Raw genomic sequence first — 17,350 nt, forward strand, 5'->3', positions numbered from 1 at the left:
CAAGAGATGGCCTTGCCAGTGGACACACAGAGCGAAGGCAGCTGGCTCCCCACTCCCAGACCCCAGAAGAAGAGTGTGGCTCTGTTGACTCTGTCAACACGTGGGAGAGAGGCTGTTTGTGTTCAGTCGGGGGAGGGGGATCCTGGGGACACCACGTGGATGTGCGTTGCTGTGGAGTGGATGGCCCAGCTGGGAGTGTGTGTCTGCTTCTGTGCACCCGTGTGGTGCCATGCCCTTGTGGACAGGGTCACAGGGGCATGTTCTAAGGGCCTTGAGTCACAGACATTATAGATCTAGAAGAGCGCACCTGGGCCTTGCGACCAATCTGTTCCCACTCCCTCACTGCCCAGATGAGGGAGCTGACCTCCAGAGAGGGGAAGAGCCCAGCCCCAGAAGGCAAACCCTGCTCCTCACCCCCAAATTGGGGTCCTCTCTGCTTGGAACTCTCTGAAGAGCTACTTGAATCTCTAGGATATCTGCTTTCTCTCCCCCACCTCCTCCCTAGATCAGTGGGTACCCCCCTATCCCCCCACCCCCCCATCCCCCCACCAGGCTGCAGGCAGGTGAAGGCCCAGGGGAGCTTCCCTGAGGCTTGGCCTAGAAGCAAGGCTGCTTCACCCCAGCCTAAAGCCCGCTGCTCACCTGGAACTGCTCACCCATGTGTCCCTACCCCATGACAGCTGACGGTGGGGAGGGGCGGGGAGAGGGGAGAGGGGAGGGAGAACAGAAGGAAGAAATGGCTCTGGGCCCTGGGAAAGAAGCCCAGGACTCAAGCACTAACTCAGGAAGTGGGGAGGAGGAATATGCAGACAACAGGCAGGTACAGAAACTGAACACCAGGACCCCTTCCTGGGAGCCAGGCTCTCAGGGCTAGCCCCAGCAGGGAGGACAGGCCTGCATAGAGACCCGCTCGGCCTCCCTCCGGCTCAGTTCAGAGCCAGGGGCTGCTCCCTGCCCTTGCCCCACTCCACCCAGCCCCAAACCTCAGAGCCACCCACCCGGCCTCTGGACAGGGGCCTGGAAACTGAGCACTGCAGACTCATCAGATTTTCCAGGCTGCGTGTGAGTGTGTGTGTGTGTGTGTGTGTGTGTGTACATGCACGCATGTGTTCTTTCAAAGGGGAGTGGGGGGAGGGGGGTGCAGAGAGCAACTGGGGAAGCTGATACAAAAGGACAAGGTCCCCGTCTGGCCAAGAGGTGGGGGAAACATCCTCCCCCGCTCCCCTCCCCCATCCCACCTCACCTGGGGCACCTCACTCTGCTCTTACTAGCAGAGTCTCAGTCAGTAGCAGCACAGGGGAGAAGTGGGGTGGAAACATCCTAATTCAGAATCTAAGTCGAAGAGCTGTGGCAAGACATGGTTGTAGGTAAGGGGGGGCGGGTCTTAAACCCTGCCTGAGAGGCCCCACAGAAGAGGAGCCTGCTGGGGACAGCATAGACTCCGTAGCTAGTTCTGTGGACAGTCCAGGAGGACGCACCTGGCCATAGAAAGCACACCTGCCAGGCCCCCCGCCAGCCTTGCTGATGGAAGGGGGGTGCTCCAGAAAGGGGGCAGAGAGGATCTGACAGATAAGATCCAGCCTCCCCAGCCCAAGCCTCTCCATTCAGCAAAAAAGTACCACAAGGGCTGTGTCTCCTGCCCGGCAACCACTCTCACAGACAAACCCACATCCTCTCCCTTAGAGAAGCCCCGGGGTCCTCCTGAGGTCTCAAAGCACCTTACTGATTCCTTCTGGAGAGAGCCAGCCGGGAGGCAGAGGAGGGCAAGAGACAGGTCCAGGCATCCTGATTCCCAAATGTGAGCCAGCCCGGTCTCTCTCCGCGGCTGCCCCACACGGCTCCCTTCCGGTCCTCCCCCTCCGCTCCCATGGCCTGTAGCTAGGCCTTGGGCACCCCCACAACAGGGGAAGCTAATCACCAGGCGGGAGAGGGGTAGGATGGATCCGGACAGCCAAGTCTCCCACTCTTCCTCCCACGCCCTGGGGAAGGTCGCCAGGGGGGCAGACCTAGATTCCCCTGACCAGGCTGTGGGACGGCAGCAAGGGGCTGGAGGCAGCGGATTGGTGAGGGTGTGCGTGGGTGCGCCGGCGGCCTGGACACGTGTGTGGAGGGACACGCTGTGTGCATGCGTGTGTGCATGAGCCGTGAGGGTGCACATACCTATCTGGATGAATGTGCACGTGTGGGCATCTGCGTGTACATGGGGGTGTCCAGGGACATCGTGGAGGGGGAGAGGGACAGGAAGGTCCCTGGAAGAAAGGACCATGTTGTACAATAGATGTCCATCTCACCAGCTCTGGCCTTGGGAGAGAGGGAGGGACTCTCTTCCGTCCTAGAGTCCCTCCTACAAGGGACCTGAGTTCCAGCAAGCAGGCAAAGAATGGGGCTCTTTCCTGCATCTCAGGCAGGCCAGCCTTGGCTCCCCACGTGCTGAGCTGGCCTGAATCACTGGTCCTTCGGCCAGGGGGCGTGAGGTATGGGAAAGTCCCCTTCACCCACAGGTCCCCAAAAGGTGTCAGGGAAAGTGGGTCGGGCGGGGGATGAGCTTCCGGGATGGCCGGCACAGAGGCAGGGCCCCGGGGCAGGCCCGGTGGGTTTCCGTCTTCCTTCAGACTTCACACCAGCAGGCCCAGATCACTGCCACGCCGCCAACAGCAATAGTCTGGCCCACTCGCCCAGGGTCTCTCCTGCAGTGCCTCCCTGCTCCTCCTGGGATGAGGCCTCCCAGCTCCTAGCTCACTGCGTCTCTGTCTCCCCCACACAGCCAGGGGCAAGCGGGAGCCTGTTAACACTGGGGCGGAAGCAGGCCTAGGCTGGCCCAGGATTTGGGGGCGGTGTGGGGGAGGACCTACGATCCTAGGGCTTGAGAGAGGAATGAAGAGGGCTAGGGAGGGGAGCAAGACATGTGGAGTGCACGGGACCCCAGAGTCCTGGCCCCCAGCAGCAGGCCCTGGGCCCAAGGTCCTCCCCTTGGGAATTTTACAGGGTGGCAGGCTTTGACTCTGGAGCTTGCAGCAGCTCGGCCTGCTCCCCAGGTGCTGCCGGGGAGCAAGAAGCTCTGGGAATTCCAGACACAGCTGCCCCTCCAAGGGGCTTCTGACACTGGGGACAGCAAGTGGTGACTGGCAGCCCTGGGGTTGGCAAATGGCGAGAGGAGCGGGGCATGTGCCCAGGCAGCTCTGTCCCTGCAGACTAGCTGGAGAAAGGGAGCAGTCAGGAGGAAGGGGGTCTGGGAGAGAGGGGACATGGATCCTCCCTCCAGACACTACTCCCCCGGCCCCCTCCCCTGGCCGGCTTCTCCGGCTGACAGCTCCTGAGCCCTTCAGAGGCCCAGCCCCATTTGATGGATCAGAGAGGTGCCAGGATCCTCCACCTGGGAAGGGAGGAGCCTGATGTGGAGACTGAGCCTCAGGGATATTCAGTAACTCACCCAGGGTCACACAGCTAATGGGCCACAGTTTAGATTCATTGCACATGGGTCTTTTTGGCTTTCAACTATTGCTGTGCTTTCTTTGGAGTCAAGGGTGGCCGGAACCTAAATCCCAGCTCTGGAAGGCAAATCAGCTACTGGAAAGATGAAGGCTTGAGAGCTGTCTGGGGCTGTTCCACCCCAGGAATGAGGAAGGTTCTGGGGGCAGAGGAGTCACTTCCAGGGAACCCTGGGCCTTTCCCCATTCCAGCAGCCTGGCCAGTCTGGGGAAGAGCTGCTGCAGGGCATCTTGTCCCATCCGAGGCTCATGGGTGGTGCGCTCACCCCTTCTGAGCTCTAGCCCCACACCTCCATGGATGTCCAGGCATTTCTAAAGCAGAAGGGAGAGAAGGGGCAGGAGGAAAGGAGTGACTATATCCCCCCAACCCCAAACACACCCAAAGGGAACTGAGAGATCCTCAGGGTCTTGCCTAATGCCATTGCCTCCACCCCCACCCCCAACTACCTCTCCCAACTCCTGGCCCCCAGCTTCCTTGCTCTTCACCCAAGAGCTCAGCTTCCCGCTCTTCAAACTGCTGCTGGGCCCAGCCTTGGGAGGGTAGAGGGTGTGCTCACGGCCCACCATGGGGCTCAGACCCTGGAAACCTGGTAGAAACTTGGAGGCACTGGTGGACCAGTTGGGGGAAGGCTTTGCCTGCTTCCTCCTCCCCACCCCTGTGGTATCCTAGCTTCCTGTTCTTGATAACAATCAACAGCTTGGCCCCACGGGGTTGGCCCTCTTTCTGATCCCCTCCTGCCCCCTTCTTTGATCCCCAGGCCCCACGATCCATTCGTGGAGATACTGGTAGGTTTGGGGGAGCAGTTGAGGCAGAAGCCAGCCTCAGGTCACTTCCCACCGATTTACCAGGGATTCCCAGGCTATCCTGCCCCCGCCTCCAGCCTGTTCTGGGTACCAGGGCTGACTACTACTCCAGCCCCTCCTTTCAGGGAAACCCCACCCACTTCCCAGAGTGAAGAAGGGTCCAGGACCAGCTGGCCCAGGAGGGGTTCAGAAAGGACCCGGCCCCTGGTCCCCCACCCCCACTTCCAGAAGCAACAACAGGCACTGGGAGGCCACCCGAGCTCCAAAGGGTCATCCTGGTCTCCGTCCCACCCCTCCTCCCCCACGGGCCAGCAGCCGAGGCCAGCACCCTCCCCAACACCCCTCCCATGTGCGCACCCCCTGTGTCTATTGTAAATCATTTCTTTTTTGCTGTCACCATTTGACAGCTGAATCAGAGATGTGGGAGGAAGAGAGAGGACGGGGATTGCGCGTGTTGGGGCCGGGAAGGGAAGGGTGTTTGGAATGTTACAAGGTAGAAGAAGCTGTGCCGCGAGCATGAACCGGCCGGGCTGCTGGCCAGCAAGGGGCCTGCCAAGGCGAGGCAGGGGTGGGGGGCAGTGGAGTCTTGGACGCGGGGGCCACTTTCTAGGCCCCAGGCATCCAGGCACCCCAGAAGCAGAGAAGACGTGGGAGTCCCCCTGGTGTGAGGGCCAGAGACTGTCCGCTGTCTGTAAGTCTTCTAAATAGATGTCAGGATTCTGGGAGGAAGCCTGGAGGGGCTGGGGGCAGGGAGAAAGAGCCCCAGACTCTCCTACAAGCTGTCTCTACTATCTACTTCCTGGCTGGCTGGTCCATCTCCAACCACAGGTAGCTGACAGCTGGGGTGTGGCTCAAGTTCTGGGGATGACCCTTCTGGTCTGGCCTGGGCCTTTCTTCCCCATCGTGGAGCAAGGATTCCTGCCTCCTTCTTCCCTCACCCCACCCCAAGTCCGCACCCACCTCTGCTCTGAGAAGGTGCAACCTGGACCTGATCATGAACTCGCAAGGCTTGAAGGGACGAGGGCTTCCAGGACCAGGGCTTTGAGGCAGAAGTCAGTCTCTGGACAGGGCCAGCTTGAGCAGGAACAGCTTGGGGTTTCTGTGTGGGACAGCGTGGAGCCGGGGGTCAGCTGAGCTCTGCCTGGTAAGCAGGCAGAGACTGGAGGTGACAAATACCCAGAGGACAAGCAGTCCAGGGAGCAAGGGGGTTTGGGAGCTAGGGAAACCAGGGTGGTCAGGAACAGGCCGGCCTCTCCCTCTCCATCCCCACAGAGCAGGGCCTTAGGCCCACGGCAAAAGTGCTGGGCCATAGCCAGGCCACCCCCAGAGGGGCGCAGGCAAGAGGCACCGACCCCTGGTGGTGGCAGCGGGCGCAGGAGGGCAGCACGCCGCTGGGGTGTGCGTGGGCGGCAGCAAGGAGGGGCAGAGGGAGGAAGCTGGCTTCCTGAAGCCTCCTCAGCCCTCAAAGACAGACCAACAGACAGACAGACAGACAGCTGGTAAGAGGCAGCCTGGGGGACACGGCTGCTTCAGTAAGTACCTGAGTGGGGGGAGGAGGGGCCCTGTGGTCCTGGGGTGGTGTGAGCCCTGGGGAGGTGGGAGGGCATCTCCAAGGGGGTGTGAGTGAGGCTGCACCAGGAGCTGGCTGGGGAGTGGGCGCTGACCTAGCTGACATCCCCGAGGGGCACGGGCCAGGGGAGCCACAGGGGGGCTGCAAGGACAGCAAAGGCCAACCACCCCCTTCCTGCTTCGTGAGAGCTTCTCTCTACCACCCACATCCGCACGGGGCCCACTCTGTCCCCTCACCTCTGTGCCTCCCTGCGGGCTTAGCAACTCTCACACCGCCCCCACCCGTCAGAAGCTGTGACCTGGCTCTGGAAGATAGGGACTGTCCCCCAAGAGGACATGGGCCCCACCACCTCCATGCCCCCTCTTGTGCCCCCAGCTGTCGCCTCACCATGCGCTGCCGCTCAAGGGCTTGGTGAGGCCATTTCCTGTGACGGTTACAGAGGCGGGAGATGGGGGGATGGGCAGAGGAAGAAGGAAACACCCCCCCCCCAGCCTACCTCCCTGGACAGAGACCCCAGAAACCAGAATGAACTTGGGCACTGCCAGCAGTTAGGATAGGGTCTACAAGGGTCCCCAACTGGCTCCAATGCTGCGAGAGGCCTCAACCCTCTCATTTCAGAGAAGGCCCGGACGAGAGGTGGTTTCTGTGAGCTTTCTCTCTCCCTTCTACACAGAACACGTCGTTTCTGTTTCCTCCCTTGCCTTCTTGCACCTGGGCCCCAGCTGAGAGCCCTCTGTACTCTGGCCTCGGGCAGCCTCTTCTCCCCTCTCTCCCTCCTTCTGGAGTCTTTCCTGCCCCCCCCCCCCCCACCACCAATCTCTATGCCTTGTCTGGCCTGCCTACCACCCTGGGTCCCCTTGTAGGGATCCCGGCCTTCCCGCAGTGACAATGACAGCCCTGCTCGGAGAGCAGAAGACACCCCAGTGAAAACAGAGGTGCTGGAAAGCGGGCGGCTGGCCTGGGCTTGGGAGCCTTCTCCTGGCCAGTCGGACAGGCCAGAGGTCAGCTGCTGAGGGGCCCTGTCTTTCAGGTGAACCTCATGGCTGAGTGAGCCTCCCCTGGGCCCTGCACCCCACCCCAGCATGGTCCAGGACCGTGGGGGGTGCTCCAGAGCACAGCTGCTGACGTGGTCTTTGGGGGCAGCCATGACCCAGCCTCCACCCACCAAGGCACCGGCCAAGAAGCATGTGCGGCTGCAGGAGAGGTGAGATCTTTCCTGGGGGGGGGGGGCCTTCCCAGCCCTGAGACCCTGCCTGGTTCCCTCCATCTGCCCCCTCCAGCTCTGACAGCTGGGTCCAGAGGGCCCTCAGCTGTTGACTCCAATCTGGAAAGGAAAAACCCAATGTGTTCATTTGCATGGCGTTTGCATGGCATTTGCATGCCTGGGGTATAAAGTTTCACGTCAACCTTGTGCCTGCTCCCCGAACCCTAAGTTGGGCTGAGCAGCCCCTGGAGCAGGGCTGTCTTGGGTCCGGATGTAGGTCTGAGCTTTAGCGGCCTGGAAGGAATGGGTAGAGGTGGGCAGCTGGAGGTTCAAGGCTGCCCTGATCGGACTGACAAAAAAAGGCCATATAGCAGGGGCCTGAACCCTTGAATCTCCCGGGCCTCTGGGTCCAGGGGAAAACAAGGAGCAGCCCCCTCACACGTACCCCGGAACAGTAAGAATGGCTAGAGCAGCTCGTGCTCCTGGGTGCTCACTGGGCGCTGGTTGTCTGTGCCTGCAGGCGGGGCTCCAACGTTGCTTTGATGCTGGATGTGCAGTCCCTGGGGGCTGTGGAACCCATTTGCTCGGTGAACACACCCCGGGAGGTCACCCTACACTTTCTGCGCACAGCTGGACACCCCCTCACCCGCTGGGCCCTGCAGCACCAGCCACCCAGCCCCAAGCAGCTGGAAGAGGAATTCTTGGTAAGAACTTGGGGTCCCCTCTGAGTCACTCTGCCCCTTCTGAATCAGAGACAGCCAGCTAGCACCATACTATCTTGGGCACTGCGGGTATGTCTCTTCTTTGGGCCCTCAGAATCGACGAGAACCCCAGCGCCAGGGGAGAAAATCACCCCCTGCTCCCCCTTCTGCCCTCCACCCCATCCAGACCTACTAAAGCCAGGAGAAAACAGCCAGGACCAGCTCCACTAGATTGGGGGGGGGAAGGGGGGAAAAAGGCTGGGAAGAGGTAGTGGCTATTCACTCATTTCCTCCCTCTGCCAGAAGATCCCCTCGAACTTTGTCAACCCTGAAGATCTGGATATTCCTGGCCACACCTCCAAGGACCGATATAAGACCATCTTGCCAAGTAAGAACTGTGGCAGGCATCAAGGGAGGTGGTGCTGTCCCTGGGGCTGGACAGGTTCAGAAGGCAAGACACACAGCCTCAGCCAGGGAAGAGCTCCCTTACCCGGGGCACCTGCTTTCAGCAGAGAAATACCAATACCTTGCCCCGGCTGGGGGAAGGAGGAGCGAGAACCATAACCACAGTAAGAACACGGCAACTCGTATTTGCAGATGCTTACTGTTGGGCCAGGCAGTGCTGGGAGCCCCTGATGTTAACTCATTTCTCAAGATGACCCCATGAAGTTGACGCGATGCTATCATTACTCCCGTTTTACAAACGAGGCAGAGGAGTCACAGAAAGGTTGCCTAACTTGCCGAAGATCACAGCTTCTTTGTGCTCTTCCTCCGCTGCGGGAAACGCCCAGCAGAGGTCCGTAGCGGGAAAGGCACCATCAGGATGGCTCCCAGAGGGAGGGCTTTGAGCAGCTCAGATGCAGGGCATCCAAAAGAGAGCAGTGACAGGTTTGGAGATGGGAGTCCAGGGGCTTTAAGGGGTTGACCCCTCAAGCTCAAGGGACCCAGGGATCAGCACCTCCCACCTTTCAGAGGCAAGTGCGAGACCCTCACAGATTCTCTCCCTCCCCCCACTCAGAGCAGCCTTGTCCGGCCAACCCACCTCCAGTAACTCCCAGTCTTGAGGCCTTAGATCACCACCAGCTCCTGTGGTTCCAGCCCTCTGCCCGCAGGGGTGGGTCAGCACTCAGCATCTAAGTGAGGGGGAGGGAGCAGCCCTTGTTCTTGGCCAAAGTCTAACCAGCCGGCAGCCAGGAGAGAGGGGAGAGGGTCCTCTGCCTGCAATCCCCCTCTGTCCAGAACCAGGCCAGCTCCGGGAGAGCTAGTCTCCTTTCCTAGCAGGCTAGGTTCTCTGTCCCTGCTTGGATTGGATTTGGAGAAAGCCTTCCCCCTTGGAGGGACAGGCTGACACGCCCAGTATCGGAATGAAGCCGGAATTCTGGTCCTGCTTCCCCACTGTGGGATTTTAGGCAAGTCATTCATCCAAATCCTGTATTCACATATTCACCGTCAGAAACAAACTCTTTCTCCATGACATCTCTTTTTCTGTTCCCACTGGTACAATCCTGCTCCACACCCTTACCAATCTCAAGGCTAGAATATCTCAACTCACGGCCCATTAGGCCCCTGCGGCTCCATTTCCTTTCCTCAATAGTCTGTCCTACAGGGCACCACCCAGTTAACCTTCCCCAGTGATTCCTTTGCTAGTGTCACTCCACTGCTCCGAAACATTCTGTGGCTCCCTATTGTCCACATATAAAATTTAGTGGGTCTCTGGCCACCTGCTATCCCAGAGACACTGTGATAAGCACAGGAACTCACCTCTTCCTGACCTTGTTGGCGTGTACATTAGTTGGTCCCCTTTTGACCTCTGACCTCTGCTGATTTTTACTTCCTAGATCCCCAGAGCCGCGTCTGTCTAGGCCGGGCACAGAGCCAAGAAGACGGAGACTACATCAACGCCAACTACATCCGAGTGAGTGGCCTGGCTGAGGCTGCCCTGCAGGGAATGGGGGTGCAGGGGCGGGGGGGCTGTCTTTGAAGATGTCTGTCCCCAGAGAACATCTTCCAGCTGTGAGTTCCCGCCCCAAATCACAGCTGCCAAGCTGGGGCAGACACTGAATAGGCCCCAAGCCACCAACCGAGAAAACAGAGCAGATGTTAAGCTGAGAAGAAGATACCAGCCAGTCTCCTTCATGCACACTATCACTTCATCCCTGCCCACCTTCTACACAGGGAGGAAATTGCATTGTTGAACCCACTCCCGCATATCCCCCCGGGGCTCATCCCTCTTAGCTCTGCTTGGAAGGTGCTCGCACAAATAGGAGCTCTTAGCTGTCTCCCTTTTCTCTCTCTCTAGGCTTAAGTGCTCCCCAAAGCAGCCCCTCCTTGGTGGAAATGGTTTAACATCAAACTATAGGAGCCGGGGAGGCAAGGTGGCCTCTCTACCCCAGCTTCCCACCTCTACTGGCCCTAAGTAGATGTAAAAGCAACGCCCCCTAGTGGCTCAAAGTGGGTAGGACGGCAGTCAGAGGCGCCAAGAGGTGGAAAGCTGTTAGCCAAGGCCCAGAGAGGAAAGGAGAGCTCTTGGCCGCATCTGTTTGCGGCAGAAACTTGGTGAACGGTGGTGCACGGTGGTCTGTCTGGATTTCCTCATCTTCGGGAGCTGAGATTCTAAAGGGGAGAGGAAGGGGTCAGCAAGAATGTGCTACATCTTGCTACTAAATATATACAAGTAATACATAAAAGTGAAACATTCACTCCACCAAAGTTGAACACTGTTTTCTTATTTTGTGCTAGTAGAAAGCAGCAGGGGAGGAAGGGAACACACACGGACAAAGTATTTGGTATGTGCCTTCCTCTCCGTATGCTTTGTGGAATGTAATCTGTATTATACTCCTGCAAGTTAGATATTACGCCCAATTTACAGATGAGAAAGTTGAGGCTTACAGAGGCTAGGTAACCTGCTTACGGTGGCATAGCCAGTAAGCAGCAGAACAGGGATTTGAACCCACGTGTTCCTCCCCCAGAAGCTCTGTCCTCTCTACCATGTGGCTTCCAGTGCACACATGTGTGTGTCTGTCTGTGCGTGTTCAGTGGCTTTGGCCGGATCCCAGGACCTACAGAGTCTGGGATTCCCCCAGAGAGCTAACACACTGCTTCCTACCCTTCCTTTTGTGCATCCACCTCCCCAGGGCTACGATGGGCAGGAGAAGGTCTACATTGCGACCCAGGGCCCCATGCCCAACACTGTGTCGGACTTCTGGGAGATGGTGTGGCAGGAAAAAGTGTCACTCATTGTCATGCTCACTCAGCTCCGAGAGGGCAAGGAGGTAGGAGCCACAGTCTTTAGTGAACCCAGAAAGAGCTACATTGTATCCTACCGCACAGGCCGCTACTCAGGGCAGCTCAGGACTAAGGGCTCCCCTGGGAGTTGACAATACCTATAGCCAGGCCCAGCTTGCACTTCTAAGAAAGTTTCTGAGCTATATGCCCTGGGGGCTATCCACAGCTAGAATGGGGGATAGGGGGCGCACTTCACCTGCACGTGCCAAGCTCAGGCGAGCCCGCCCCAGGTGCCAAGCCACCAACCGAGAAAACAGAGCAGATGTGAAGCGCAGTGCGCAGCCCCTCCAGCGGGGGTGGGAAATTGGGAGGGGACCCCACTCCCCTTTCTGCTGTGCTGGCCCCTGCTCAGGCTGATAGACACTTCCCCCTTCTGACTCCCAGCTCCCTCCCTCCTAGAAATGTGTCCACTACTGGCCCACAGAAGAGGAAACCTACGGACCCTTCCGGCTCCGCATCCAAGACACAAAAGAGTGTCCAGAGTACACGGTGCAGCAGCTCACCATCCAGGTACAGGGAGCTCAGACCACCTCCAGCATCTCTGAAACTCAGGCCCAACCTTCGCTGGGAGCCAGGGGTTGACTCATCTAAACCCTCTTGAACACACATCTAAAAGAAGAGCTTGAGGCACAGAAGAAAGAGAAACATGGGTACTGCCCTGGTCTAATAGGGCAGAGCCAACAAACCAAGCAGGAGCTGCTGGGAAGGCCCGTCCGTCTGTGCTGAATGGGCCAAGAAAGGAGAGGTGGGGTCCCGGAGTCATGCTGAAGGAGCCCCAGGAAGTCCAGGGACATGTGAAGTGCTTTAAAATGCCTTCTCTTATCATATAGCATTTGATATCTTTCAAAGCATTTCTCTACCAACTCCTTATCCTCTAAGCATCCAGAGAAACAAACCAATAAGATATCACTGTGTCCTTTTTCTAAGTGAAGAGAATGAGGTTAAGGGACTTTGCCCAAAGTCATGTGCTAGTGAGAGGCAGAGCCAGAGCCAGGACTTGAACTTGGGTCTTTCCCCCCTCCCTGGATGGCATTCCTGCCAGCATTTCAGGGGAGGGAATTGTGGAGTCTGATGAACAGGAGAAGGGAGAGCTGACCTTGCCTGCTCGGGGTCCCTGACCGTGCCATGGAGTCATTCTAGCCCTTGACCTCCTCTGGCCCCAGAGAAGGCTGGCACTGCCCCCTCCCCTGACCCTGGTTCTCATGCCTTGTCCCTCTGCCAGCACCAGGAGGAGTGCCGGGGAGTGAAGCACATCCTCTTCTCCGCCTGGCCTGACCACCAGACCCCAGAATCGGCTGGGCCCCTGCTGCGCCTGGTGGCCGAGGTGGAGGAGAGCCCAGAGACAGCTGCCAACACTGGGCCCATCGTGGTCCACTGCAGGTATGCGCCCCGCCCTCCCCGGCAGCCTTCACGCGGGCCCCTCTTCCCTTGCCACTGGGTCTTTCCTTGGAATGGGTCCAGGAAGGACAGCATCAAGCAGGCCCGATTCTTCCCAGGATGGGAATCCCTAGGTCACTCAGCAAAGTGCCCTGTGCTTATTCTCTCCTTCAAGCAGAACCTGGCCATGTGGGCTAGACATTCAGGCACAAGCCAGAGAGGGGAAAGACTATCGGAAAGCTTCCCAGTCTGCTGGGGCAGGAGGTAAACATGGTCCCTGCTGTTGAGAAACTCAGTTACTCAACAAATGCTTATTGAAAACCTGTTATTGTCAGGCACAGTGATAGATGCTAAGGAGACAGCTTGGCTTCTGCCCTGACAGGCTCGCAGTATGACGAGGGCTATGATGGCGGTGTCGGGGGGCACAGAACCAAGTCGCTCATCTCAGAATTTGGCCAGAGACAGTTTTCCAGGAGAAAGGACATTTAAACCAAGTAACAACCTGAGAGGTGAATTAGCCAAGAGTAGAAAGGGGAAGCATTCCAGACAGATAGAACAGCGTGTGCAAAGGCCCCTCGATGACATTTTTTTTTAAAGATTTTATGTATTTATTTATTTGATAGAGAATGAGAGAGAGTGAGCACAAGCAGGGGGAGTGGCAGGCGGAGGGAGAAGCAGGCTCCGCACTGAGCCCAATGTGGGGCTCGATCCCAGGACCCTGGGATCATGACCTGAGCTGAAGGCAGACGCTTCACCGACAGCCACCCAGGCACCCCTAGATGACATTTTTAAATGGACACATTGCGGGGAGTAGACTTAGAGGATGGGGATGGGGGCCTGGAGGTCAAGTGGGGGAGGGGAGGAGAGTGATAAGAGATAAATCTGGAAGGCCCGAGGCCTCATAGGACTGGCTAAGAAACTTGGATTTAGCCAAAGGAATACTTGGGCTACAGAATAAGAATCTGATTGGGATGGAGTCCGGGGTAACACAGGGGACAAGCTTACAATAAGGAAACCATTCGGGAGTGCATACCCTAAAAAGAACGTAGTGGCAAAAGTATAGACAGAGGTGGGATGCCTGGGGGGCTCAGCCAGTTAAGCGTCTGCCTTGGGCTCGGGTCATGATCCCAGGGTCCTGGGATCGAGCCCCGCATCGGGCTCCCTGCTCGGCGGGAAGCCTGCTTCTCCCTCTGCCTCTCTCTCTCTCTCCCCCTCTCTTTGACAAATAAATAAATAAATAAATAAATAAATAAATAAATAAATAAATAAATAAATAAATAATTTTTTTTTTTTAGTACAGACGGAGGGGACTCATGAGCCCCCTCCCTGCAGGTGGCGCCTAGACATTAAGTGCTGGGAAGCCCTGAGTGGCTTCTATCAAGGGTTCAGACAAGTCTTCCTAAAGAAGGGGGGCTGAGAAGATTTTGAAATAAAGAGCAAGACAGAGCAGAGTGGAGGGCCAGCTGTGGGAAGGACTCAAGGTGGGAAAAGGGGGCTGAGTGTCCGCAGCTGTGGTGATGGAGGAGGTCACAGGGGCTCCGCTAGCCCAGTGTGAGCACTGATAGCTGGAAACCGTTTCCTGCTGCTAAGCAGAAGACGGCTCCTCGAAATGTCCACGGGGACTGGAGGGGGACCTGGGAAAGGTATACGGCAAGACTAGTAGGAAACGTAACCTCCTCCAGCACCAGCTCTAACCTGAGAAGGTACTGCGGCCTTCCTCCATCCTCATGTCCCCACCCCTAAAACAGAGTGCCCTACGACTTTCTCTGTAGTTTGAGGCCTGGCCCCTGTGTTCCCTGGTCACCTGTCTCCCATGTTTCCCACTCGCCTGGCCCCCATGTTCCCCAGTCTCCTGTGACCTCCCTGTCCCCTCCCTGGCTGTGTCCAGTGCAGGGATTGGCCGGACTGGCTGCTTCATCGCCACCCGAATTGGCTGTCAACAGCTGAAGGCCCGCGGGGAAGTGGACATTCTGGGCATCGTGTGCCAACTGCGGCTGGACAGGTGGGTCTACGGATGTGGATGGGAGCAGCACCGTGGAGGAGTAGCCTCCGTGCTTCCTGGGCTCCAGAGCACTTAGAGGCACCATCAAGCACTCCCTCGAGAAGGGAAGGGGCCCTTGGCTTAAAGAGCTGTTTCTTTTGCACCTAACACCCAGGAAAGAATCTCTATCTAGAATTTTAGCTTGGGGGCCGAGATTGAAATGTGCCACTCTGTGGATATCTGAGCCTTACATCTTTTCTGGGTTTGTTTTTTCCAAATTCCCTACCCAGGGAAAGGTGGAGGAATAGGGGATGGTTGGTTCTAAACACTAGGTAGACACAGATAATGCACAGAAGCCCACTGGATCTGGAGAGAGGGAACCAGGGTGCAAATTCTGCCTTGCATCTCACTGAGCTATCATGATCGTTCTCTGGGCCCCCATGTCTTTATCCGGAGAGAAATAATGGCTCCTTCCCCCAGACAGCTGTTGTAAGGAATGAGTTAACTCACTGTGAATGTGTTTTTCGAATATAAGAACCTACTATACACATATATGGAATTATTATGTTTACATTTAAGATGGGGAGGAGGAAACTTTGAGGCTCAGGAATAATCCTTGTCCGGCCTGAGGGATCAGGGGCCTGGTTCTGCCCCAGGAACTGATGGGTCAGAGAGGAACAAGTTTCAGTGTGGGCTGTCTCCTCCTCAGCACAGCCAGCCACAGGACCCAGCCCTGAGTATGGGGCCAAGGGGCTGTCCTTGTGGGGAGGGTGTGAGGGGCAGCAAACAGGAGTAGGAAGCCCAGAGGAGGAACATATGAAGTAGCTGACGGGTTCTTTGGGAGAATCTCCCTGGTGAACTATGAAGATGTTTGGCCTGAACCCTCTGCTCGCGGTCTGCTTGCTTCCCTCACAGGGGCGGAATGATCCAGACCACGGAGCAGTACCAGTTCCTGCATCACACGCTGGCCCTGTATGCGGCCCAGCTGCCGGAGGAGCCCTGCCCCTGAGCCCTGGCGCCCTCCACCAGCCCAGGTGCCAAAGTCCCCCAGGCCTGAGCAGGTGGGTCTGGGAAAGTGGGTCTTGTGATCTGAGAGACGCCTTGGGTGGGCCTGGAGAAGGGGTGCCCCTCAGGAGGCGCATGCAGTCACCGGAAGCTACATCAGCAAGGACTGGGACCAGACTCCAGGTCTTTACCACTGGCCATTCTTCTGCTTCCTCTAGTAGCCCCAAACAGACACTTGAGGGACCTCCCGTGTCTCTCTGACCTTCGAGCTAGGAGCTGGCATTTACGACAGAGCTGAGAAAGGAGCCCAGGAGTCCTGTCTTTCCCAAAGTGCTCTGTGAGCTTCATCTCTCCGTCTAGGACAGGGACATTAGGTGCTTTGCTGCCATAGGGAAAAGTAATCAGAGAAGTTCCTAGAAGCCTCTCCAGCTGTATCTCCTTCCTGGGGCTGGCAAGACAGTGATCCCAAGGTCTTCCGCCTGGGCCCTGCCCAAAAACAGGCCAGATGCCAGAGCTGGGAAAAGTCTGGTCCTGACCACGGCCAAGTTCTCAACATCCTAGCAGTGACTCTGCTTCCTCACCCCACATCCATGAGGGCTGGATAACCCGCCGAAGAGAACAAGAACCCAGACTACCCCTGTGCCCACACTTGAGTCCTGGGATCAGGCTACAGAGGTGACCAGGCCAAGCAGTTGAAACCTCTGGAAGAGGGAAAGTATGGGGGCCCCTCAGCGGTCCAGAGGGCTACCCCTACCTCCATAATGGCCAGCCACTCACCCCAGCTACTCCCTAGGGAGGCCCAATATCCGCTGTCTTCTCCTTCCATGACCTTGGAAGATCCCGGGGTAGGAGGAGGTACAAAAGAACAAGGAGTGAGGGAGAAACAAAGAGCTTGGCCTGATTTTAGAAAACCAGCCCCCCGGCCCCCACCCCCTGCATTTGCAGAAGACACCTGGAGAGCCTGGCTGCTTCCACGAACAAATGGGTGAACCCATTCCATGCAGACCTGGGGCCTCAGACTAAATTGGGGTCCCTCAAAGTCTATCCCAGAGAACGAACTCCCTTCATCATCTCAGTATCAACACAATTTCCAGGGCACCCAAGATCTATCTCAGGGCTCACCTACACACCTCCGGGAAGACATCTAAATCCTTCGTCCTTGAACCCAAGATGGGTTGCCTGTGGCGATGAAGGAAGGCATCATCTCTCCGGGCACGCAGCCCCTGCGGTCTGCTTTGGCTGATGCCAGTTCTCTGCAGAATCCCCCAAGGAGCTAGATCCTGGAGAACAGCTGAGCCTCCTCATTCATGACATCTCTTCGGAAGAACCCACAATGTTGAATCTGAAGTGAATTTTCTTAATGCTTCTGCTTGGTCTCACAGTGGGCTCTCCTGCAGCTGCACCTTGCCTAACCCCTATGGGAGGCACTCACAGCTTGTGACCGTGAAGCCAGGCAAAGAGTTCTCAAGCGCCTGATCCTGCCCTAAGTTCACACCCAGCTGGGAGGAAAGCAACTGCATGAGCATGGGCCCAGAGGCTCCCCTCCCTGGCACTGTCGCCCCGACCCCGTTCTAGAACTTAGAGAGTATAAGCTCTAAAAGAGGAACCAAGTGGGAGAATAAAGGCTTTTTGGATGACTGATTCATTCCTTCTTTCCATCTTTTTCTCTGGCCTCCGGAGCCTCTTTATAGCAATAGAGTAAGAATCCATAGGCCAGGAATAGGCTGCAGATCCTTATCCCAGGATATGCACATTTCTAGCACTTCTTGAGACATCAAAGTGACACTGGAGTCAGTTTAGGAAATGGGGCAGAGGTGTACCCTAGGAGCTAGATAGGGACCTATTAAGGGGCAGAAGCTAGAAAGATGATACTTTGTGATCCCTCCACTGTCTGATCATTTGGAGTCATCTTGGGTACGTTTGATGGATATGGCT

General features: G+C 57.2%; 1 protein-coding gene across 1 annotated transcript; it reads left to right on the forward strand.

The window, feature by feature from the left end:
- The first annotated feature begins 6,850 nt into the window (after positions 1-6,850).
- On the forward strand, positions 6,851-17,041 carry PTPN7 (protein tyrosine phosphatase non-receptor type 7). Its single transcript, XM_045876115.3, has 9 exons — positions 6,851-7,066; positions 7,587-7,770; positions 8,071-8,155; positions 9,606-9,682; positions 10,902-11,039; positions 11,452-11,562; positions 12,275-12,432; positions 14,318-14,431; positions 15,326-17,041. Exons 1-9 carry the CDS (start codon positions 6,945-6,947, stop codon positions 15,417-15,419), a joined length of 1,083 nt encoding a protein of 360 aa, XP_045732071.1. The 5' UTR covers positions 6,851-6,944; the 3' UTR covers positions 15,420-17,041.
- Positions 17,042-17,350: the final 309 nt, after the last annotated feature.

The sequence above is a fragment of the Mirounga angustirostris genome, unplaced genomic scaffold, assembly GCF_029215605.1.
Source record: "Mirounga angustirostris isolate CCGP_5_RB_7025 unplaced genomic scaffold, mMirAng1.0.hap1 SCAF_6, whole genome shotgun sequence".
Lineage (NCBI taxonomy): Eukaryota > Metazoa > Chordata > Mammalia > Carnivora > Phocidae > Mirounga > Mirounga angustirostris.